Source organism: Cnephaeus nilssonii, assembly GCF_951640355.1.
Source record: "Cnephaeus nilssonii genome assembly, chromosome: 14".
Taxonomy (NCBI): Eukaryota; Metazoa; Chordata; class Mammalia; order Chiroptera; family Vespertilionidae; genus Cnephaeus; species Cnephaeus nilssonii.
The window spans coordinates 109,570-133,918 of record NC_137085.1 but is presented as its reverse complement, the minus strand read 5'-3'; the positions used below and the strand labels follow the sequence as shown (position 1 = coordinate 133,918).

At 58.5% G+C, this 24,349-nt stretch overlaps 1 protein-coding gene across 1 annotated transcript; it reads right to left on the bottom strand.

The window, feature by feature from the left end:
* Positions 1–626: 626 nt before the first annotated feature.
* On the bottom strand, positions 627–24,023 carry QSOX2 (quiescin sulfhydryl oxidase 2; the record flags this gene model as incomplete). Its single annotated transcript, XM_079790606.1, has 12 exons — positions 627–3,248; positions 4,384–4,572; positions 8,296–8,446; positions 8,958–9,080; positions 10,370–10,499; positions 10,682–10,816; positions 11,757–11,902; positions 12,573–12,663; positions 12,809–12,914; positions 14,297–14,345; positions 15,717–15,817; positions 23,699–24,023. The coding sequence occupies 12 exons, from the start codon at positions 24,021–24,023 to the stop codon at positions 2,743–2,745; spliced, it is 2,052 nt and encodes a 683-aa protein (XP_079646732.1). The 3' UTR covers positions 627–2,742.
* Between the last annotated feature and the right edge of the window lie 326 nt (positions 24,024–24,349).

Sequence of the window (24,349 nt, the reverse complement as noted above, 5' to 3'; positions counted from 1 at the left end):
GCAAGTGGGTGCCCCACCGGCTGCTCCTGCATCAGCCTCCTGGAAGGCCATCCAGGCCCTGGCTGGGAGGGCGTCTCTGGCCTGCTGGCCCTGCTTAGGCCCCATAGGCCGGCTCTGCATCGACAGCCTCCCCAGATCTCAGGCCACAGCCCCACCCCCACTGCAGCCTGGAGGAGGGGCATCTGGGGTGTCCCCAACAGAAACTGCTCAGGAATCAAGGGCCTGAACGGGGGTCACTGATGATGAGCCTGCACCCACACCAGCACCATGGCCCCGGCTGCCATACCCACTGGTCCCCCGTGCTCTGCCCCAGCTGCACCCCAGGGGCTGCCCGTGTCCTGAGGGAGGGGCCTGGGGAAAGCCAGGAGGGGCGACTGCATAGCCCGGCGGGAAACGAAGCCAGACACTGCAGCAGGCAGGTCTCTCTCCAGCCACACACGTGCTACTAGAGACCTCTTCCCACCAAACAGAGGAGGGGGCAGGGGAAATCTGGAGTCAGAATCCGAGGCGAGGCAGCAAACTGGAGTCAGGGCAGAGGCCAGGCATGCGGCTCTGTGGCAGAGGGTGGCCTAGGAAGGCCACACCCAGAGCTGCGTGGTGGGTGGTGGTGGGCAGGGCCTGGGGGTTCCCCGGCGCATGCAGTCGGCTGCCCGTCACCCCCACTTCTCCAGGCTCTGTGGAAGGAAGGCTGCCGTCTTGTCTCAGGAACCATCTGTAATTTAATTATCCCTGTCTTTCCCTTTCCACCTGACCCTGGGGCTGTCTTCCAAACCCTCTGCTCCTAGACGTTCTGGAGCTAAGGTGTGTGGTCCATACACTAGAGGCTCTGCACCCCTCCCAGCACCTTCACGGTTGCTGCTCGTTTCAGAATACAATTTTCCAAACATCAGTTTTTTTTTTTATTTCAAAATGTGCACATTACAGTTCTTAAATACAAAATGTTCACTTTCTTTGCACGTAAGAAATTTCAGACATTTTCATGTCAATTAGCTTCTTTTTAACCAAATTTTCCCATTAAAAATAAATACATTTAAATTACCGAACCATTGTATTCATTGTCTCAATACTCACAACTTTAGAAAACAGACCTGAAGGTAGCATCCAGTTCTGAGCGGGCCACCACGTGAGGTGTGCAAGGCGGCTCACACTTGCAGGTGAGACCCCTCCCGTGGCCGCGTGGTACTGGCAATCTGCTGGAACCTTGCCCCTCTGACGTCACAAACGTGATCTCAAACCACAATATTACTATGAACCTTAGAAGCCAACATTGCCTGTCAAATGGGTTGATGTAGGACAGTGCCCACTGCTCACAGAAACTTACTTTGGGGGAGAAAACGACATTTTACATGAACCTAAGGCAGTTTAATGAGAGAGGCCAGTATTTCCCGTGGACTCTGTAAACCAGCCCGTTTTCAAGTTGAAAGGAAACAATATGGTGCCTTCAATCACCAGGCACACGAGCCTCAGGTTTAAGCCAGAGGATTCTAGGGGTGAAACGCGTCACCAACCGGAAACCTCTGGCAGGGGTGGCACAGAGGCTCAGCCCAGGGCAGGCTCCCTGTTCCCGGCCACGCCTGCCCGCAGGTGGGCACCAGGCTGGTGGCAGCGTTGCAGGCACCACCCTTGGGCTCCCCTGAGCTGGGCTGGGGCAGGACCTGGTGCGAGTGGTCCACACGTGCTTAGCAGCTGCAATGAGGGTGCGTGAGGACACCACAGGCACAGTGGGAAGAACTACTTACCACCATCCCGTGACAAGCACGCACACACGGGGGCACATACACATGGGGGCACACACACGGGAGCCCGCGCGCGTACACACATACAGGGGCGCACACACGGACACGGAAGTGTGCACACGTGCACACACACGCACGCACACGCACACGGGCAAGGACACGGGGGTGCACACTGCTGAGTGTCTGTCTGCATAAGGGTGTCAAAGGAAATGCCCCCAGGAGTTTGTTTGTTTACGCATTCACTTTACCTCTGAATGTTTTGGGTTTTATAAATAATGTGCTAAAATCATTAAATGGTAAATAATTAACCACCAAAGCCCGGGGATAGGCCCTGTGCCAGGACCTGTGTAAAACAGCTTCAGGCAAATGAAGTTTGGCTTTAGAGGTGCCAGCGAGACCCTGTGCACCACCCATTCTGGCTCTGGACAGTGGCTCAGGAGGGCTGCGGGTACTGGATGGCAGGGGCCCAGGCGGAAGCTCTGCTCTCGGGGGACAGGCAGCCTGGGTGGCCCTCACGCACTGAGCTCTCTCCTCACCAGAGTTAACAACCAACAGGCCAAGGCACTGCCCCTGCAGAGTAAGACGAGCACCACCCTCCCGTCCCTCACCAAGTCCACTCCCCATGGCGGGAGGGGGGGTGGAGTCGGGGGGATCCCTGGCTGCATTCAGTCACCCCTTACCCTCCGTGGGGAAGGGCTGGGTTTTTCTCCAAATCCCCAGAGGAGGCCGTGCACAATGGCTGTGGAGCCCAGTAAACTTGAAAGTGGGTGCAAACATTCTTTTTGGCCTAGACCGCCCCCCACTCCCGTTTTCAGACCTAGAAGAGTAAAAACCTAGAAGTCGCTTTGCTATGGATCTGTCAGAGGCGTCCACGGACCGCGTAGGCTGGGAACGCACACAGGCCCCAGCTCTGGGACCACAGCTGCCATGGGCGGGGAGCAGGCCCCCCGCCTGTCATCCCTGATCAGAAATGTTAAAGCCGCAGGCGCGGGCGGGCCGCTCAGCTCTACACAGACGGGTGGCGGTGCCGGACTTTCCACCGCCGGGACCGCACTCGGAAGAAGAAGAACATCACCATCAGGAACGTGGAGGAGGCCACGTAGAGCAGGACGCAGAGGCTCATGTCCAGGCTGGAGAAGCCCATCCCCAGGAAGGGCGCGGCCGCCTCCGCCTCCCTGCGGCCCTCGGGCCCGGCCGGTCCCAGGTGTGACCCCTCTGAGGGGCGAGGTGTGGGGGGCAGTGCCCCGGGCTGGCGCAGGCTCTGGGCCCCGTGGTCTCCAGCCCTCTCTGGGTTGGCTCGGCCTCCCTCCTGCTCCTCGGCCTCGCCCGCGCCACCCAGGGCCGCGGCGTACGTGTGCACGAGGTTGTCGCTGCCGTAGTGCCGCTTCAGGAACAGGAGCACCTGGTCTTCGTCCCAGCTGTCCAGGCCCCTCAGCTCCTCGTGGCAGGCGGGGCAGAGGTCCGGAGTGGGCCACGCGACCTTGGGAAACCTGGGGTCCTCGCTCAGGTGGCCTGGGAGCGGGAGGGAGGCAGCTGGGGAGGCCTTCCCTCAACTCGCCCACCCCCCAGGGCTGCCACGCCGCAGACCTCCCGCCCACGGTCAGGCGCCTGCCTCTCCCACCCTCTTGGCCTACCCACACCCCGAGACCTCCCCGTGGGGACTGGATGACGCCTGCACCCACCTCACCTTTCCTGCACAGCTGCGGCCGCGTCCCTAAAGCACCCTCGGGTGCCTGCCACGGCCAGACTGCACTGCCACTCCCCTGCCCTGCTCCTGTCTGTCCCACTGCTTTGCTAGAGGTGGGCCGGGGACTACGGGACTAGGAGACACTCCCATGGGCTGTAGAAAGCCCATTTCTGCGGCAGGGTAATGACGGGGGAGGGGCACGGGCTCCTGGAGCTCAGTGCTGCCAGGGCAACCTCGGACTTGCTGGAGCACAGGTGGTAGGGAGAGGCACGGGGAGGCCTGACTCCTGCAGCAGGGCCTCCACCTGCACCAACAGGAGGGCAAAGCCGGCAAAGAGGAGGGGCCAGGGCCACGCCACGTGACCAGAGCCGGCAGGCAGCTCTGGTGCAAAGAGCAACCAATTTTCTTTAGTGCTCGCGTTGTCGTATGTTTTTGTAAGACAGTGGATTAAATAAAAACCAGCAGTTTAGGGGTTTTCTATTCATCTCTATCAAGATTTACTTCTGAGCGGAATTATTTTTAAGCCTAATTTTAATCTGCCACTGATTTAGGAGCAGTTTGAATTACTTAACTCTGAGAAAATGTATGCGCCCTACTTAGGTTTTAAACAAAGCCATTTTGAGGAGTTTGATTTATCGTCTGAGAGCAGATTTTAATGACACTAAAATTCCTTCCTGAAAATTAATCAGGACCAAGCCTCCCCCTCCATCTTACTGGGCCCCGTGGGCTCCTCAGGGGGTGCATGCTGCCTCTCAGCTCCCACGCGGCTCGAGGGAGAGAACAATCTGGAAAGCAGGCACCCTGGAAAGTCCTGAAACTGATGTCGGAGCAGGGGTGGTGCGGCTGTGAGCCCGGGGAGGCGGAGCGGCACCGAGGTCAGGCCGTCCCCGAGAGCAGTGCTCCCCGCCCCCCACAGGACACGCTGACGGGCATGGGCAGGCCACCACGGCTTCTGCTTACCTGCCAGGCGGCTGTTCACGAGGTTATGTTTCTTCCAAAGCCAGAGGATTGCTTGGTCTGGGGTTTTCACGGAATCCATGGACTCTTTAGCCATTTCCTCAAAATGCTCCCCACACTCCTTACAGCCGAAGAAGGTGAGCAGGTACCTCCGGATGGTCTGCAGCACCGCCTGGGGGTCATCTTCGAAACCTGCAGGGAGCAAGCACCGTGGCCCCTCGAGAACGAGCACAGAACGCGTCTGACGGTTCCCACTGGAACCCAGGGCTGGGGTGGTGTCGGGAACCAGGAACGGGCTCGGGCCTGACACTGGACAGGAAGGAGCAGCACCTTCCCAAACACCGACGGCAAGCATGTCAAACTCGCGGCCCACAATGCACATTTTTGCAGCCCAGCCAACATAACGGTATGTAGGAAACATTTTAATAAAAATTTCGTAACTTAATTTTTACACTATCCTGTTATACATAATTATTAATATCGAACTACAACGTTCGCTAATGACTGATTACTATAATCATGTTGCATCATTTCCCTTACGTGCCTTATGCGCAGGCGCACCATTTCTCTCCACTAATACTAGCAGCGAATATTTTAGCAGCCGATGGCCACATCCTTCATCTTGGACTGACTTGTTTGGTGTGTGCAACAGGAAATATTTCGCTTTCGGAGAACAAGAAAAATAGGTTTATTTGCGTTACACTTATTAATTTGTGCAGTTATTCAGTGTCTGGTAAGTTAATGTTCAAGAAAATATATTAATTTTTATTACAATGTTCTATTATTTTGTTAACAATGACTCATCTATTTCAGCCTTTGTATTCAGCATGTCTCTATTGAAATAATTGTATGTTTCTATAAAAATAGAAGCTGTTGCTTTTTTGTGGCCACATAAACTTAAACCTTGTTTATTTGGCCCGTGTTAGCCTGAGTTTGACACGCTTGACCTACGGCAACAGGGCTGCTGGCCCCACGGCCTCCGCTGCGTGCGCCTGTGCAGCCCCAGAACGAGCACCAGGGAAGGACCTCCAGGGGGCGAGCCGCGCCTCTGACCTCCGACCAGGTTCCAGCCTCACCCCCAGAGCAGGGCTCTGCCTCGTTCGGGTGGGACCCTGTGCACGTCCTCCCACCTCACAAGCAGCCCCGAAGGCTGGCGCCGGGCGCTCCTAAGTGCTGTGTTGCTCCCAAGTCCTTGCACAACTCAAGCCCCGTGCAGTGGCCGTAGCCCGTGCCTCTGGGGGTGCAGCCAGCTCCGCACTGACCTTCCCTGGGCGGCCTGGGCCGGATGGGCAGTGGCCAGGGCTGCCTGGGGAACGGCAGGCACCAGGACCTGCCTTCCTAGGAGAGGCTGCACCTCTGGTGGGAGCACTCCAGCATTGCCCCCCCCACCGCCCCGTTACAGCCCCGCATGGGGCCCGAGTGAACACACCCTGACGTTTCGGGAAGCAGCCACAGGACGGGGGCAGAGCCAGCGTGGCACTAACAGGCCCTGAGAAAACCACAGGGCAGCCTGGGCTGGGCCCAGCAGGCCCGTCAGACAGCGAGGAGGGGAGTTAAGCACACAGGGAGACCTTGAGGTTAAAACATTAAACGTCAGCGTTAAAAGACACGCAGCAAACTAACAGGAAAACAAAAGACACACTTTTGAGACGGAATCCATCAGAACCAACAGCAGGCCCTCGTGGTCTCTGGCTGAAGCTGTCGTGGCTCTGCCTCATGGCCACGCCCACTAGCCCTGAAGCCCCAGCGGCCTTTTCCATGTGGGTCAGTCACTAACTGTGGCGGCCATTCCACTCAGAGGTGTGAGCTGAGCCGACTGCTCCCAGGCTGTGTCCAGGGCAGCGAGGCAGTGCCCGTAGTGAGACTGCCATGTGCATGCGGTTGGCTGGGCTCTGCCCGTGGCCCCTCGCCGGCAGCCGGCAGTCCTAGGCCGACATCTGCTCTGCTTCACCGTAATCCTCCTTTTCTCTCCCCAGCCAAGCACTGCTCACTGCGACCTCCCTAATCTTTAAAGTGCACAAGAACCACAAAGCTCTACCTGAGGGGATTAGGGGCCACGCAGGCTTTTAGTCGATGGGCTTAAATGTCCAATAAGGAGAGGGAAACCTCCCAAGACATAATCCGGCGTCTCCGTCTGACCCAGTTCTGCAGCACGAGACGTGCTCCCGGCAGAGCTGCAATGTACATGGCCACCGCCGCCAGGCGAGACCCCGCGGGATCTGTGTGCTCCGCCGTGTGCCGCCCTCCGACACCAGGCAGTGCTGCACCGCTTCGCGGTCTCCTGGGGACACAGCCCTGGCGGCTACCAGGCTGCCTTCAGCGGCTCTGCTGCCAGGGCAGGACCTGGGAACGCGAGGCTCCAGCTGCCGTCACTTCCGTCCGGGAGCTCCGCATTTCCCCTGGAAGCCATGCTGCTCTTGGCCTGCATGACTCTTAACAGAATCTCCAGTCTCACAGCCCACCTCTGCCCCACGAGACCCCAGAACTCAGCGCTGCCTGGAGGAGAGCGTGGCTGTACAAATGCCCAAGGGTGGCCCTGCCCTCAGCACCTGGCGGGTGAGCCCTATCTGACCAGCAGGGTGTGGGGAAGCGATGCCTGTGCCGCCGAGGCCGAGAGCGCCTTCCTGGGTGGTTAGGAGCGGCCGGCTGCAGGGCTTGGACCTTCTGAGTCCAGACCCACGAGCACCCACTGGTCCCACACAAGAGCCACCACATCTGGGTTAGTTTGTTAGGCAGCAGAAGGCAACTACGAAAGAGTTTACACTTTTACTGGGAAGAACACTGGACTGTGTGAGTCAGGATGTAACATGAGCATCAGTGGACCTCACCAACTAAGAAAATGACAACCGAGCCCGGATGGCGTGGCTCCGTGATTGAGCATCGACCTATGAACCTGGAGTCACGGTGCGCTTCCCGGTCAGGGCACATGCCCGGTTGCAGGCTTGCTCCCCATTAGGGGGCGTGCAGGAGGTAGTCAATTGATGTTCTCTCTCATTGATGTTTCTATCTCTCTCTCCCTCCTCTCCCTTCCTCTCTGAAATAAAAACCGAATTTTAAAAAAGGGAAATGCAGTTGTCCCGTGTGGCCAGCGGCCTGCTGGGGCCAGGCAGTGTCCGCACAACTAAGTCCAAAGGGTAAAATATCCAGCACATTTCGCAGTGTCTACAGAGAATGCAGAACATGAGGATGCTGCGTTAGCTACTTCCTGGTGACTGAAGTTAGTAAACCCACTCAAACTTTGGTAGTTTTTCCTCTTGTGGCAGGCGGCCCCTGAGATGGCCCCGGGACGCCAGCTCCCGTGAGCAGGTGGGGCCGTGGCTGACATCTAACGACCAGACCACGCACAGCGAGGGACTCACTCTGACGGAGCCAGTGCTGTGGGAGCTGCTGTGGGGAGGAACAGCTAGCAGGGACACGGCTGCCTCCACCACGTGAGGACGGGATCCTCTCCCAGTCAGACCTTCAGGTGAGACCCCGGCCCTCAGGCAGACACGCTGCCCTGCAGAGGACCTGGCTTGGCCACATCAGATTCCTGACCCACTGATACTGTGAGAGACAAGAGTGCACTATTTCAAGCTGCTGGGTTTTAGGGTAACTTGTTACACAACGAGAGATAAAACACACCTTTTCCCACTGAGTCTCACACATTTAAAGCACAAGCAGAGGTTCCCACGGCAGGTCCTACCCCGGGCTGGGACTGGGCGGCTGCAGGGCCCCTGCAAGTGCTGGGCCCAGGGAGGGGAGAATTCGGCATCGGGTGCGTGGGGTCTGTGACCTGCTTAGCAGGGGACCCCAGAGCCCCCGACAACACACGGCCTTACAGCCAACCCCCCGCTGCTGAGCTTCCGATGGCCCCGGCCGGCATCCCGTGTGCGTCAGGGGGCAGAAAGCACCATGGCCGTGCAGGGACGTTACCTGTGTCATCCAACGCGTCTGGGTGGGTCCCGGCCTGAACAGTCAGAGTGTGGAACAACTTCCAGAGAGAACACGTGTAACCCCTCAACTCTGGGCGGCTTCCTTGACATCCAACCCACTTTATCTGATTAGTGAGGAATATTCCAGAAATCTGAGAAAAGAAAGAATAACAGATAACTGAACTCTTAGAAAGAGAAGTAGAAATAGCTGGTGAGTGTCCTCTGACTGGGGGTAGTTACACACGGTGACACGTATCCAAACTGTGAGCATTCCGACATGCTCACGCCAGGCGCGTGCACACCACGGCCCGGCACAGCTATTCCTGGCGAGGATGAGGCTCTCAGCGACCCTCACTACGGGCACCAGCCTGAAGGGCAGCTCAGCAACACTCTTACTAAACACATCAATTTTAGGTGCACAATTCAGTCTACTCAAAATTTTCTGAACAAGCCCCGGTGCCACCCCTTGAGAAACCACCCCTGCCTGCGTGGGCGGCCGTCACCAATGTCCGTGCCCCGAGGACTCGGCAAGGAGCGGACAGCACCAGGGACAGAGGAGTAGACGTGCAGGCGTCATGGGGACGGGGACAGAAACCACCGCAGAGGGGCCTGAGGAGGGGCCACAGGGACGCCATGCGTGGGCAGGAGCCGGGAGGTGCGCACCCGCATCTTGTTGTTGACCAGGTCCAGGACGGCGTTGTAGGGGACCCGGTCCAGGGGGAGGCTGGCCAGCCACTCCTGCAGCATCTCCAGCAGCTTCTTGACGGGCGGGCGGCCGGGGAACAGCTGAGGGGGAAGCACCACACTTAGGCCCCTGGAAAGGCAGGCAGCCCCTCAGGTTTCCAGGCGCAAGTGTGACCTGCTGGTCAGCGTGTGGCCCTCACCCAGCGACCCCGCACCTGAGCACAGCGCCTGCGAGACGTGCAGAGCAGCGCTGCCGAGAGGGCCCCTCACACCCGAGCTACGTCTTACAAGACGACGTCGATGCTGAAAAACAGCAGCGACCACGCACTGACAGCTTCGGAAACTCCCAACAGGTCGCCCAGGACCACTACCAACTACGAGCAGAAATCTCAAGTCCGAGTCGGCTGAGGAAGGCGGCTAAGGATGCACGGCCACCTTGGCCATGGAGCTGGGCCCGCTGCTCGCTGAGCCGGTGCCGACAGCGGAGGCCGAGGAGCCGACGGCCCATGAGCAGGACATCCCGGAAACTCCAGAATTCTGAACCCACAACAGGATCAAAGCCCGTGCAAGCAGCTTTCCTGTATTCGTGGGAAACGCACTAAGTGCCTCCCGGTTATTCCTTTAAGCATTAAGTTCTACCTCCTCCATTTTCTCAAAACTCAGTGAGCAAACTCTGACCATCCAAAGTGTGGAATGGGAATCTGTTTAGGGACCTTACGTGAGGCAAAAAATCTCTTAAGTCCATCCTCCTTATTTGTTAAGATAAAACAAGCATCGTGTCGCAGTGCTATAAGTGGGGCCCTAGGACCCCGGCTAGGCTACCCCCGGAGTCAGAGAGCAGAGGAGCCACAGCCAGGCTCAGACAGGGCTGCGGGCTCAGACCTGCCCCAGGAACCTGAGGGGGGCCTCCCGCCTCCCTCCTCCCAGAATCACCTGGGCCAGAAAACAGTCCGCCAAGGCAGGAACTAAACTTCCATGATCACCGCGCCACCTCCTACTAAAGGTGGAGGGTGGCGCCCACAGCACTGGTCCCGGCCCCCCCAGCAGACCCCAGAGGACGAGGATAGCGGCCACGCCGTACCCTCCCTGAGGTGCTGTCTGCCTGCTCCTGTTGTCCCCATCCCCCATGTCATGGGGCTGCTGGCCCAGCCACGCACCGAGTCAGTCCCACAGTTCCCACCATACTCACCACCCACCTGGATAAGTGCCCCTGGAGATTGCCCTCCTGCCCATGCCCCCCCTCCCCCAGAACCCCTGCTTAGTGCCCCCTCAGGCCTAGTGCCGAAAGCGGGCTGGGCACCACTGGTCAGCAGACCGCACATCCAGCTCAGGTCGGCCTCATTCCGCAGGGTCATGGACCGAGCCCCCAGCCCAGAGCAGACCCCGCACACCTTGGCAACGATGGTAACGAAGTCCTTGAGTGTTTTCAGCTCGGCTCCGGCCAGTGTCCTATGGGCGGCCAGCTCCACCCTCAGGAGGTAGTGCAGCCCTGACTCCAGGTCCGCCGTGTACAGTTTTGACCTGAGTTTAGATATCACAAAGCAGGTGTGAATGCCTTCTCTCCAGTGAGCCGTCCCCCCGCACCCCCGCCAGGGAGGCCTGAGCCGCCAGCGAGCTGAGCCTGCAGCTTCCTGTCCACCCGGGCTTCCCGGTGCTCACCCCATGCCGCCCCCCCCCCCCTCCCGTCCAAAGGGAGCACTTGCCTGTCAAACTCTCTCCACACCATGACTTCAGAATTGTCTTCTTTGCTTGGCTTTCCAGGCAACGCAAGCGACTTTTTCCTCACATCTGGCAACGACTTCAAATAAGAGGAAAAAAATGACCGGAGAGGCTTCGCGCTGCGAGAAAGGGGTGGGTGGGTGTGGGCTGAGCTGGAGCCCAAACCTGGCCCTGAGCTGCCCAGGCCCCTTCGTGAGGGAGGGAAGCTGTACTCCCCTCTCCCACCCTTCACTGCAGGTGCCCTGGGTGTGGCCTCAGAGCTGGCCCCTCTCCCCAGGACATGAGACAAACCCATACTACCCTGAGCCCCAGCTGCTCAGGGACACCCGTGGGCTGTAGAGCGGCTGAGCATCCCAGCACCAGCTCTATGATGGGTGGAGGTCTTGGCCTCGGTCCTCCCGAGCCTGCTGCACACGGGCCCTTCGAGCTACAGGGTATGTGAAGGCCGACTGAGACCTTCTAGTAGCTCAAGGTCATGCAAAGTGCGCAGGGCACAGTATTAACTGCACTCTAAGTTACATCGTACAGATGACACTCCAACATAAACGATCCTTGTTTGTGAGGCGAACAGCAGTGCTCAGGGAGCCGGGAGAGGGCAGTGGCTGAGCCTGGCCCGGCCTCTGCTGCAGGCCGGTGCTCAGTCCTACGGAGCTCGGCCGCAGGTGGACGCCCAGCTCCACAAAAGCCCCAGGTCCCCAGGCCAGTGGGCGGCACGAGAACCATTCAGTGGGGGCAGAGAGGTGGGGACCCGGCAGGCAGCCCAGGTTTCAGACATGACCTAATCCTCCCACAACCTTTCCAATTCGGTTTATCTCAGGGGCTCAGTGCAGAGGCCAACTGTGCTCTCGTGGCTTCTGTGGGTCTCAGGAAGGAGAAAGGACTGAGGGGATGGAGTCCAGAGCCCACCCGTGCCCACTGTCACTGGGGAAGGTGGGTGTTCCCCCCACCCCACCCCCCAGACACAGATGCGGACCAGACCACGTCTGGCTGGCGTGAGCTCCCACCCGGATGGTTCCGGGATGCCACCACCAAATAGTTCTTCAGCCAAACTATGCTTACATGTTAATTAACCCGTGGGACCCATTTGGGTAAACCAGGTAACAGGAAGGAACGGAAGAGATGCCAAGCTTCTCCAGAAAGGCCGGGTCGCTGTCCAGTGCTCTCTTCACCACGATGTTCTCGTAAGGACTCAGGTCCAGGATCACCTGCATCAGGAGGGAAGGTCACCCTCGGCCTAGGCGGGTCCGCAGGGAGCGACGCACAGAGGGATTCCTGCTCACGGAACCAGAGCAGCGTCACCGGGAACATTCTGCACCTGTCTTCTCCACAACCAGACGGTCACATCTAAGGCAACTGAGTGTGACAGACACCCCGGCGGAAACCACAGATGGTCCAAGGGGACCTGCCAGTGGCCCTGTGCGGTCCTGTCCCAGCCAGCACATCCTCCACGAAACTGACCATCAAGTGCCCCCGCCCCCGGGGCCAGCCCCAACATCCCGACAGCAACGGGGCTCTGGCCTCTGCCTTGGGCCCAGGCGGGGGCAGGGGGAGAGCACTCGGCTCTGAGCAGAGCTGGGGAGCTGCTGCCTCCACCAGGCAGCCATCTGGCTAAAAGCTGGGAGCCCAGAATACAGCAACCAAACTGGACTCCAGAGACAGGAGCACAGCAGCACCACCACCAGCCCCGGTCCCTGCCCCCTGAACCCCATGCCCACGCGGGGACAAGGCCAGCCTGTGCCCTCCTCTTCTCCTGCCCTCAGAGATGCTCCCCCACTGTCTTCTCCACAAACCAGCCAATTCTCACCCCCAGAATCTAGGCCCAGGCCCCGTGCTGAACACATCACACCAGGACCCGACAGGATAAAGACACGGTACCTCACGTCCAACATACGAGCTGTTGCTCTCAAACAGAATAGCCACATAGCAGCCCTCATGGTTGCCAATGAGAGAAAGAACGTCACTGGGCCTTTTAAGAGGAAAAAAGGCTTTTAGTGCTTTTGGGAACAGTGAGCTGGCCACCAGATATAGTGCCATCCCACTTAGTGCGCATCTGAGTTTTGCAGAATTAATTCAACGCCTAACGTGCCATTTTCTCTTACAGAACCACGCACCGAATAGGGTCCAAAGCCGGGCAGGCGGGAGGCCTGTTTGCGTCCGTGTGGTTCTGCAGGAAGTCGATCATGGCTTGTCTCACTGTCTGCAGCTCTCGGTCAGGCCCTGGGGAAGCAGCCACCATCACCTCGGGGACTTCCCACATGCCCCCCCACCCCAGGTCCCCAGCGGGGTGCCTTGCCACCAAGAGCTTGGTACGGACAGCGGTGAGTCCCGCGACAGGAGGCTGCATGGTGAGGTGACAGGGACGTATCGCACACAGGCGTGCAGACACAGGCTGGGCACGCCGACTCCGCCTACACCTGGTTCACACCAGGCAGGACGGCCTCTGATTAGAACGCAGTCACCATGGGCTGACTGGTCACCGTCTGGGGCCTGATCTGGGTGCCAGCTACCTGGTGGGCCCATTCATAAAAAATCACCAGGTGTGCACTGCTCCAATATTTTCTTCAATTACAAAGTTTACTTTAAAAAAAAATAAAAACTTTGTCATGCTCTAGCCAGTTTGGCTCAGTGGATAGAGCATTGGCCTGCGGACTGAAGGGTCCTGGGTTCGATTCTTGTCAAAGGGCACATGCCTGGGTTGCAGGCTCGATCCCCAGTGTGGGGCATATAGGAGGCAGCCAACCAATGATTCTCTTTTATCACTGATGTTTCTATCTCTCTCAACCTCTCCCTTCCTCTCTGAAATGATTAAAAAAAAAAAAATACACACACACACACACACACACTGAGTGGCCAGATTATTATGATTTCTGAACAGATAATAATCTGGTCACTCAGTGTGTGTATAGAGGCCTGGTGCATGAATTCGTGCATGGGTGGGGTCTGGCCAGCCTGGCCAGGGGGAGGGGACATGGGCAGTTGGCCGGCCTGCCTGCTGGTCGAACTCCTGATCGAGGGGACAATTTGCATATTAGCCTTTTATTATATAGGATATACACTGAGTGGCCAGATTATTATGCATTCAGAGATCATAATAATCTGGCCACTCAGTGTATGTGTATATATATAACAAACAAAAAACTTTGTCACTACTGTGTTTGCCAAAGAAGGCAGAGCACAAAATAAAAACTTCCTGCTGAACCCTGGCTGGTGTTGGTCAGTGGTCAGAGTGTCCGTATATGGATCGAAGGGTCAGGCTCGCTTCCTAGTCAAAGGCATGTACCTCGGTTGCAGGTATGATCCCCGGCCCTGGTCGGGGCATGTGCAGGAGGCAATCAATCGATGTGGCTCTCTCACATCCATGTCTCTGTCTCTCCCTCCCTCCCTCCCTCCCTTCCACTCTCTGAAAATCTCCTGGGGGAGGAGTAACAAAAGCCAAACAAACAACACCTCCTGCTGAGACTTCCCTGCCGGAGTGCTTACAGGGGTGGGCAGGAGGCCGGTGGCAGCGTGAGCTGGGGCTGGGTCAGGCTCCTGAACCATTTGCCTGTGATGGGTGCCTGAGGCAACCTACAGTAAAGACACATGGCTTATGTCCTCACCTTTAAAGTTTTCGCCAGTTGTAAAGTCCTTTGTAAATGCTCTAAAATACTAAGAGGAAAAACACAAGACAAATGAGAAACAGCCTTACCTGGTGTCTTGTCAATGTAAGATCTTTAGCCGACCAATGAGCATTCAGGTACCCCAAAGTCACCTCCCCCCAGAAAGTCTGCTCAAAGCCCCGAGGCCCCAGAGGAGGAGCCAGAGGCTGTGTCTGTGGATCTGAGGCCTCCTGCCAGGTGTACTGGTGACTCGCACCCATCAGCACCTTTACTTACACGCTCTGACCCAACAGGGCAGAGCCACAGACAGCGCCTTCCCCGACCCTAAGGGTCTCACCCTAACGTCACAAAGGGCTTCCGGGGAGGATGACAGGCACAAACAAGTATCTCCGAGCAGAAGGAAGCGTTTTCTATTGAAAAGACACGCTGACGACAGTTACGGCCGGAGCGGTACCACCACCCTCACAGCTGAGCTTCTCTAAGGACAAGGGGCTCTGGAAACGAGTGGGAAACAGACACACGACCCGAAAGCAAGTGGGCAAACCCATGCACAGTCGGGTCACAGTGGGGTGTCCCGAGGACCACAACCAGCAGGCTTGTGGCCCCTGGTCAGCAGGAACGTTCTGGTGCAGCCCCCGCCCAGCGACACTCCCAGGCCTGTGCCAGAAGGCTCTCGCCCACACAGCGGGGGCACGTGCAAGTGTCGTCACGGCAGCTGGAGCAGAACAGCCAGGTGGCAGTGATGGAGGGACGGTGGAGCAATGTCCTCTCAAGTCAGAGACTCGAAGCTTCCAGGCAGCACTGTGCCAAGTACGCAGCAAACAAACCCAAATGGGAGAACGTTGGGAGGGTCAGACTCAGACGAGAGCCAGGGGATGGGCCGCAGGGCTGGGTCGGGCACGGCCAGTGTGAGGCTCGTGAAAAGGTGGGAAGGATGCGCTCTGGCACAAGCTCCCTCAGTGTGCCTCCCACCGCGATGCGCTCTCACTCGTGTGCAGGCATGTGACTGTGCATGCATGAACACGCACCCCGTGTACATGGTTCTCTGCCTTCTAGTGGGAGATGGGAACACACCTGTCTGGGGCCCACGTGGCGTGCTCAGGGTGGCCAGGCTGGGCCCCCAGAGAGATGAGCATGCATGGTGCACGAGGGGTCAGCTCACGTGGGCCACACATGGGTGGGGAAGTGCAGAGGCCCCAGACCAGACTCTAGCAGCAGTCCCGACCACCCCACCCTCACCACACAGACCCCACAGCAATGTGCCCAACCCTAAGGGGGGACCGAACAGGGACCCTCTGCAAGCAGACACTCGCACCACATCTGCAGAAGCGCCCCCCATGCTGGAGACGGAGGGGCTGCCCATGGTGAGCCCAGCTCAGACAGAAGCTCCAGCAGAGCTGCGAGGCAGGAGGGCGCTCACCCGGAAGCTGGGGTAGAAGTGGATGTCGTAGGCCTGGCACACCTCGTGGTTACTTTTCTCTGCACAGTCCAGGGCAGCGATGCGGATGGTGGCAGCCCAGTCTGAAAAGCAGAGGCGAGACCTTCAGTGAGAGAGAAGCATGGACTGACTGTCTCCTGTCGTGCCGACGGGGACTGACCCGGCCACCTTTTGTTGTACAGGACAACGCTCCAAACCACTGCACCACCCGGCCAGGCTGAAGTTTTTATTAAGGAAAACTCCCAACATCCGAATGAAATAGAGAGAACAATGCAGCCACGTGTGCCCCTCTGTCAGTGCCAACGATGATCAGCTGCTGGAACCTTGTCCATCCAAAGGCCCCCCACTTCCAGAACTGTACCCGGCAGCTGCACTTCTAAAGGACAGGGCTCTGCACCCCCATCTGCCACTGTGTCATCATGGCGAGTTGTCACACGATCCCCCAGCAGCAAGCACCCAGCGATGCACAGCTCCTAACCGTCTCGTCTTTGCTTAAACTGTTGTTTGAATTGGGTCCAAACGAGGATGTTGGTTGGGACTGCGACGTGTGCTGTCTCCTGTCCCCACTTGTCCTGCTCGTGGGAGGATGTGGGTCCTCTGCTTGCAGCCTCCCGCCAGCTGGCCCCTATCCCCGACGGCGTCCGAGCTCCCACCAGCACGCAATGACCCTGGCTGCCTCCCTTCGAACTGACCACCTGCATAAATGACTTCCCAAGGCTGCAGCCAGATGGGCACCCAGTCCTCCTGCCTCCCTTGCAGGCGGAAGCTTCGGTGCAGTGGACACCATGCTCCCAGAGCCCTGAGGCCCGTTTCAAAGGAACGTCCTCGCATCCTCCAAAGGCTACTCGTGAGGTGCTCCCTGCATGAGGTCTTTCCCTGCCTCTCGGATGTTAAGACTGACTGCACCGCCCATGACCCTTCCTGAACCTCCCTGGCTCCCTGCCTGTGGATGCCTGAGGAAGCAGGACCAGAGCCAGGGCGGCCTCTGCAGAGACCAGTGCAGGGCACGCAGTGGGCGCCAGGTGAGTCCCGCCGCCTTCTCCCGCAGCTGTGACTTCTGTGGAGATCTCACAACTGCCTGTCACCGAGAGGCAGACGCTGCCCTGTGCCCCCGTCTAACAGGAATGTGGTTAAAAGCAGGTGAGTTCCCTGAGCTCTGACATGACCTAAAACTGCAGAGGTTACATGAAAACACGCCTGAGGAGAGAAAACACCGACCACCCCTAGATCCCACACAAGTATGAAGGCTGCATATAAACCAAGCAGTGACTGCTATTCTCACCCAATAGACCCCTTTTGCTTAAACAGGCACACCTTTTCCTTCTGTAATTATAAAAAATTAACCATCAATAAAACGCAACGGGTCAAGTCACAAGAACATCTAAGCTGTGTTTTCCACAACCAATGACGGAACATTCGAGCCTCAGAAACCAATTCCTGTCTCGAGGCCACATTGCCTGGGTGGGAGAGGAGTGCCAGGCCCTCCCGAACCACAGGCCACCCCTCGGGGGCTCGGGTCACAGGCCAGAGGAGGAGGTAATGCTCACGCAGACAGCAGAGATGGCCACGCTGAGCAACGCCGCGCCTCCTCTCCTCTCGGATGCCGCCTGCCCAGGCCTGCCCCCCCACTCATGTCACAAAGCGTCCGTGAGGTCCCGGCTCACAACACAGGGCCTCACTGTGTTGGGAATTTCCATGACACGCTTTCACCACTGCCCAGAGAGCGTGTAAGGAAAGGAAAGCACCCAACACTGCACACACAACACAGTCGTAAGAAATGTCAGGTGGCCCAGCAGCAGAAAGACGGCGGACACTCGTGCTCACGGGTGTTCACACTCTGCACCCGCACAGTGTGATTCTCAGGTATTTCTTGGTGTGTCACTTAAGAAAGGAATGTGAAACCTGCTCCCGCACGGTGCATGTGGGGACCATACCCCAGGCCTGTGTGCATTTGCCCACTCTCTCCGTTCTCCAGTTTCTACCCTCACAGCGTTCCCAGAGCAGAGACTCCACATGCGTGAGTGTCCCAAGGCTGGGGGGAACGCCGCCAGACGAACTCTATTTCAATGGCCGGCCGGGTGGTGACGGCGCTGCAGGAACCCTCCTGAGTCTGACAGCACGTGCCTGGTAGATGGGCCGTCAGCCCTGCGTTCAACAACTTCGTCCCCCCAATGCAGAAGCTGGGGTGCAGAAGAGCCTGGTCCAGAACGGGAGGCTCCAGCACTGGCCCCCATAGGCCTAGGCAGCGCCTCCCCCCGCACCTGCTCTGGGCACAGAACATCCTACGCGTGCACCCCACACTTGTTCCCTAACATGAACACTGTACCCACCTCTGGCCTCGGAGATCCTGGAGGACCTGGGCAGGATCATCGCAGAGACCTTCTCCCTCATCAAGTCCCGGAATCAGGGCTTTGGAGGGTGGCTGACCCTAGCATAGGAACTCCTGCCCTCTCCCCCTGTGCCCCACCTACTTGCCATCTCCCATCGGCTGTCCCAGGCATCCCTCCCAAAATGCAACCCAGAGACTCCTGATCCTCTGCCTCTGCACCCTGCGCCCATCCTGCCCCCAGAAGTGGGGACCCAGCTGCCTTCCCGTGGTGGGGGCAGCAGGCTCCAGGGGGCAGCAGAGGCCCCTCTGCAGGGAAGGTGGGGGCCACGCAGACCACAGGCACCAGCCTGGTTTCCAGCCTCCAGCTCCTGGGCCTCCCAGCGTGCAGGAGGCAGACCCCCCTCTGATGCAGGAACTGGGCTGGAGGCTTAAAAATGAAAACCTGGTTTTCCACAGGAATGTAACCAAGTGCTTATTCCGCCTCCACGGCTCTCCAGTCGCACACCTGACATGTGCAATCCTGGGTAAACGCGGGCCCATACAGAGCCCGTCCCACACCCGCTTCAGGGCATGGTGTCTGAAAGCAAAGACTTGAGTGCAGGGAGCACTTGGGACGCGGTCGTGAATGCCCGCAGAGCAGACATCGATCTCACTGGAGCTCACCAGCAGGGACAGGATGGTGGGGGGCTGTGGCCCGCCTGGCTTCTAGGACCCCTGAGAATCCACAAGTCCGTCTGTAACTGCCACTCCACATACACACGTCCCCTGGAGCCGGCTGCCGTCCGGTGGAGGGGCACGCCGACCCTCACAGGCCTTTGTCCGTCTTTGAAAGAAGGCCGTCTGTGGGAGGCCACCCAACACAGACAGGGAGGATTTCAGTTACTGTCCCTGCAAGTCTCCGGGCAGATGGGCAGCATTCAGGGAACACAAAAGAGACACTCTCTGTTCCCAAATAAAAAGCAAGCCATTTCAAAGGGCTGCTTCAGCGTATCTGCCCCATTCAACTGGGCTCCTCCCCTCCTCCTGCCCACCTGCCTGTCTGGGTCCCGCCACACAACGGAGACACCACTGTGACCCGAAAGCACAGCGTCTGGTTTCAGCTTCCCCCGCGACACGTGTGCCGGCAGAGGCTCCGAGGCTGCCACCGGGGCACCACCAGCAGTGGCCACAGCCTTTTTTTAGAACCACCGGCTTAAAAAAATGCGTGTGAAACAATTACACCTCCAGATACAGTAGACTAAACCTTATCTCACGTTTTCATGCCCAATAACCACACGGCTTACCCTACCAGGATCAAACCTTTTACTATTACTTGTCAAATTCTAAGGAAAAGTCTGTGGAAGTCTATTCCGGCCTCGCATCAGTGGGTCTGGACGACCCCAGGACAGCGTGGGAGCCTCCGAGGTTTAAAGGAACGCACAGGACTTGTTTCCAAGGCACAGCACCCAGTTCTGGCTTCTCCACCCTCATGCAGTCAGGGTGGCGTGGGGGTTCCCAACCCCACAGTCCAGCCACGGGAAGGCAATTCTCCCACCTGGTGCAGGGCCCTTCCTGGCTGAACAAAGGTCTTTTCGGATAAACTCCAAGTTCAAGCCACACACGGACAGGTGGGAATTCAGCCCCACACCAAGGAGCAGCACAGCCCTGGTTACCCAGAAGCTGTGTGTGCAGAGTGCAGGCATGTCTCTGAGCCTCACCGAGCCCAGGGCCCAGCGAGGTTCAACTCAGGCTGTATGGGGTCCCAGCCAGCGGGCACTCCAGGCCTGAAGCATCACAACGTGTGAGATGGGAAGAGTTTTCCAGAACAATCCCACGTCTTCAGAGCCGAGGCGGGACCAGCAGCACTTACGACCTGGCTTCCTCCAGGTGCAGTTGTAATGAGGCTGCGTCTTGCAGAGGCACCTGGGCCCACAACGGGAAGAGGCCCCCACTGCCTGCCTCTAGCCTCCCCTGCAGCCTCTGAGACCATCCACGTCCCGGGGAGCTCCCACAGCCCTCCTGGGCTCCCCACCCACCACTCCTGCAGGTGATTCCCACTGCCACCAGCACCCCATCCTCCCAGGCCCGTTCCTTCTTCCCGTGAACAGACACTGGTGCCCCAGCTCATCACCAAGAAGGCTGCAGCCTCGCCACACAGAAGCCAAGTCCAGGTGATGGAGAGCTCAGAGGGGGGCAGGGCTCAGGGCCCCCTCCGCCCTGTCCTCTGCAGACCCAGAGAGTGAGCCAGTCGGCTCTGGAGCGGTGTAGCCTGTCACCCAGCTGTGTGACCACTAGTGGGCGACTCAGTCTCACAATGGGACAGGGAAGACAAGGTGTGTGCAGTGGCCTCCAGCCTCTCTCCTCCACAATTCCAGGGCCCATTGCGGGGGGGGGGGGGGGGGGGGGGGGGACACCCGCCCGGCTTCCCTGAGGCGAGAACAGATACCAAAGACACGGTGCCCAGTCTCCACAGACATTTCAGAGGCTCCTGGGTGTGGGCTGCCCCAGGCACAGGTGTCTCACTTTTCAGGGAGGAGCAGACAAGCGGGGCTAAACCACAGCTCCAGGCTAAAGGGTTTTCAGGAACAGCGGGACTTTGTGTAGCGAGTCCTTAGAAGTGACAGCCTGAGACAGATCTACACAACTGCCTAGTGACACTGGCTACTCCCAACAGCAGACCTTTTGTTTGTCAAGTCACCTTCTTTTTTTCTGAGTACATTAATGGAAGCAAGGGGCAGTGCAAGAAGGACGTGCTTAGGAGAGAAACTGGGATGCAGACAAAAGGGGCCTTGGGGACAGGGTCAGGGGGTCAGCGGGAATGCGCTGCCACTGCCCACTGCTCCCCTGGCTACAAGTCCCATGGGGTCCCTTAGACTTTAGGAGGTGCACGTCTGAGGGAAGAAAGGTGTGGGTGTGCTCCCGGGAGGAAGAGCTCAAGCCACCTTCTCAGTTATTTTCAAAATCTTGAAAACGTCAGCGAAGAGCTCAAGTTCAATGCACTCTAGGAAAATGAAGGTCCTGGCTGGGCCCAGAGGCCCTGCCCAGCTGGGAGGAGCCCTCCTGCCTCTCTGGGGCCTTGTGCTCCTCTAAGCAAATGAGGGGCCAGAGAGGAGGCGATGGTGGGAGGACAGCCGGGAGCAGACGCTCATCTAGCTCAGCGCCCACCTGCCACCCCAGGGCACTAGACCAGGGAGCAGAGCCTGTACCACAGCCACCCACTTTCTAGGAGCCCCATTGGTGCAGAGACTAGGAGGAGGGCGGCGGGTGCGGAAAGCCGCTGGACACTCGAGTCCAAGGTGTGGGTGTCCTGGGAGGCTGGCTGATCGGGACCAGCAGTGAGCAGGACTACTTAGACGTGCTGAAGAGAAAACCACAGACATCAGTAACACTTTCAACAGCAAAGACTAAAAAAAGAGAGAGAGAACCACAGGCCCCAGGCGGCTCACTGTGCTGGAAGCCCACGCACCAAACCTTACACCCAACAGGGCAGTGCAGCCTTGCAGGGCGCAGCTTTAATCGTCTGCCCCTCCTGATCCACACCAGGGGTCACTGCCCGATAGGCCCCTGCCTTCCCCTAGGGAAGGTGTCCTTCCCTGAAATGACCCACTCCTAACTTCTGCCTATGAAACCTTCATTCTGTACACCCCTCGGAGACCTTCTGGTTCCCAAATGGGGTGCTCCCGGTCCATGAGGCACTTCATAAAGCCAATTAGATCTTCACAGTTACTGTGTGGAACTTCATATGTTAACAGACTGGACGGAGGGGCGCCGGGGAGCACAGCGCGGGAGCAGAGGGTGAGGACCCTTCTTCCCAACACATCCCCAATGCGGAAATGAGGCGGAAAGGGGCCTGCGGCTGGTCAGTCGCACAGGGACACAGGGTTAGAGTTAACGACTCCTCTGCTAAGGAACTGGAGGGTGGTGTCATCACAAGGGGGAGCCACCGCTGCGTTCCGGGTCTCCTTGGCCACAGGCCCTTCCTTGCCGCACGTCCCTGGGAATGTGACCCTCTGACTGGGGCTTGTGCTGACAGATGCTGGGCCTCACGCTGAGCGTCTGACCCACGGGCTTGGGCTGGGCTGACAACGTGCATCCCTATCAAGTCTCAGGGGGACCCTCCGTCAGCTGGCAGCTTGGCTCTTGGGACCTCTGCCTAGGTCCCCACAGACCCTCCCTTCTCGCCCTACCCCTGCTTCCCGTGGCCTGTGGGTCACAGCTGTCTGTAACTTTTAGCCGTATCTGCCTCCCGTCTCAGGCCTCGTTTTTCCGGCCTGGACTTGGACAGTGTCCAGCCCTTTTCAGATAGCCTTATTTGGCTAATGGTTAAGTTAATCACACCACTCGGTATGGATGTGATGTTTCACTTTCAGAAGTAACCCTCCAAGTTCCAGGGACAATTTTCAAGACTCCTTACCTGCTGGTTCAACGAAGGAGTAGTTTGCAATATTTTAATCATAGTTTACGATTTTTGTATTCCAGAAACTAAACTGAACAAAAATAAAAACATGCAAAAAATAGGTGATAAATGTCTTACCAGAGGCTACCTGCATTTTAATTGATATATCTGTTTCTGTAACCAAATAACAAGTGAGAACTTAACTAAAAACTCTCTACATTATTGAAATGCTGTTTGTTCTCAAAGAAAAGACCTCAAAAAACAAACCCTGTAAGGAGCTCTCTGCCTCAGCTGTGACCAGTGCAGAACACGAGGGACTTAAAACATTAGATCAGAGAACAAACCCTTTAGAATCAAAAGGTCCCAGCACCCTCAGTTAAGATGAGAAAGCACCTGGAAGACGATCATTCACATTACGCACAAAGACTCTATCGAGGCTACTTTCAAGTTTCTGGGTGAATCGGTTTAGACCTGAGAACATCACAACAGCCATTGGCCCGTCTTGCCCCTGGAACATAAGGGGGAACACAACCGCAGGTGAGCGGCACCTGCTGGGGCCCGGCCCCGCCTCCGAGCACTTTTCACTCCTCTCCACGCGGGGCCAGCTCGGCTGCGGGACGGAGGCTGCACCCCACCGGCCACCACCACGCGCCATCGGGGCAGACGAGGAACTCGGAGCATCAAGACCACAGAGCGGAACTTTCAACCACAGACGCGGGGACGGCGCGGGATCCAGGCCGGCAGGTGCCGAGGCTGCGGCTCTGTGAACAAGGAGCCGCCCCGAGAAAGGCTGGGAAGGTCTTTTCCCGCGTCTACACCACAGTGTTTGGGTGCCCAAGTTGGGGCTCACTTTGAGTATCCATGTGGGCAGCCCCCAAACCAGGAAGATGCAGCAGCATTTAAAGGGAAAGCGCTGGGGGCCGACCTGCGGACTCCCCCCCCCCCCCCCAGAACACGGGGATCCTCGGCCGCGAGGCGGCGCCTGAGGGGGTCTGAGTCCGGAAACACGAGGACCAAGGCCTGGGGGTCGAGGAAGCGCTTGGACCCCGAACCAGGCGCTAGGAGCTGGGAGACACGGGAGGCCGCCGGTCCGCACCCGCGGGGTGAGGGCTGGGGAGGAGTCCGGTCTTCCTCGCAGGAAGGGTCCTACGGGCCCCCGGGGGGCCGCGCGCACAGGCCCGCGGGGAAGGGCTTGGGCGGCCCCGCGAGCCCGGGGCGAGTACCCCGGCCGCAGGGGCCGGGCCGGCCGGCGCGCCTCACCTCGCACGTCCCCGGCCAGAGCCCGCCAGGTGGGCGCGTAGCCGATGCAGTGGCCGCACCACGACGAGTAGAACTGCAGCAGCCACGCGGCCGAGCTGTTGGCCGTGGCCGCGCGCACGCTGCCGCTGTCCAGCACCCACACGGCGTCCTCGCCCGCGCGGTACAGCGCCGCGCCGCCCGGGCCCGGCCCCGCCGCCGCCGCCAGCAGGACGAGCAGCGGGGGCAGCCGCGCGGGCCGCGCCGAAGGCGGACGCCGGGCTCGGGCCGCCGTCCCCACCGGGGCTCCCGGGCTGCGTGCCCCGGCCGCCGCCCCGGCCGCCGCCATGTTTGAAGTGCCTCGGCGCGCCTGACCTTTCACCCTGGCAACCGCCGTCACGTGAGCAAGGCCCGCCTCCGAACACCAGGCCGCGCCTTAAGCCCCGCCTCCCAGGCGCCCCTCAAGGCCACGCCCCCCGCCGCCCTGCCTCCTCCGCTGGGGCAGAGATTCGCGAGATTTAGCAAACGAAAATTCAGGACTCCCAGTTTTGTGAAAAATTTTTAAAATATTTATTTTAAAAAATATATTTTATTTTTCAAAATATATTTTTATTGATTTCAGACAGAGAGATGGAAACATCAACGATCGCTGCCTCCTGCATGCCCCCTACTGGG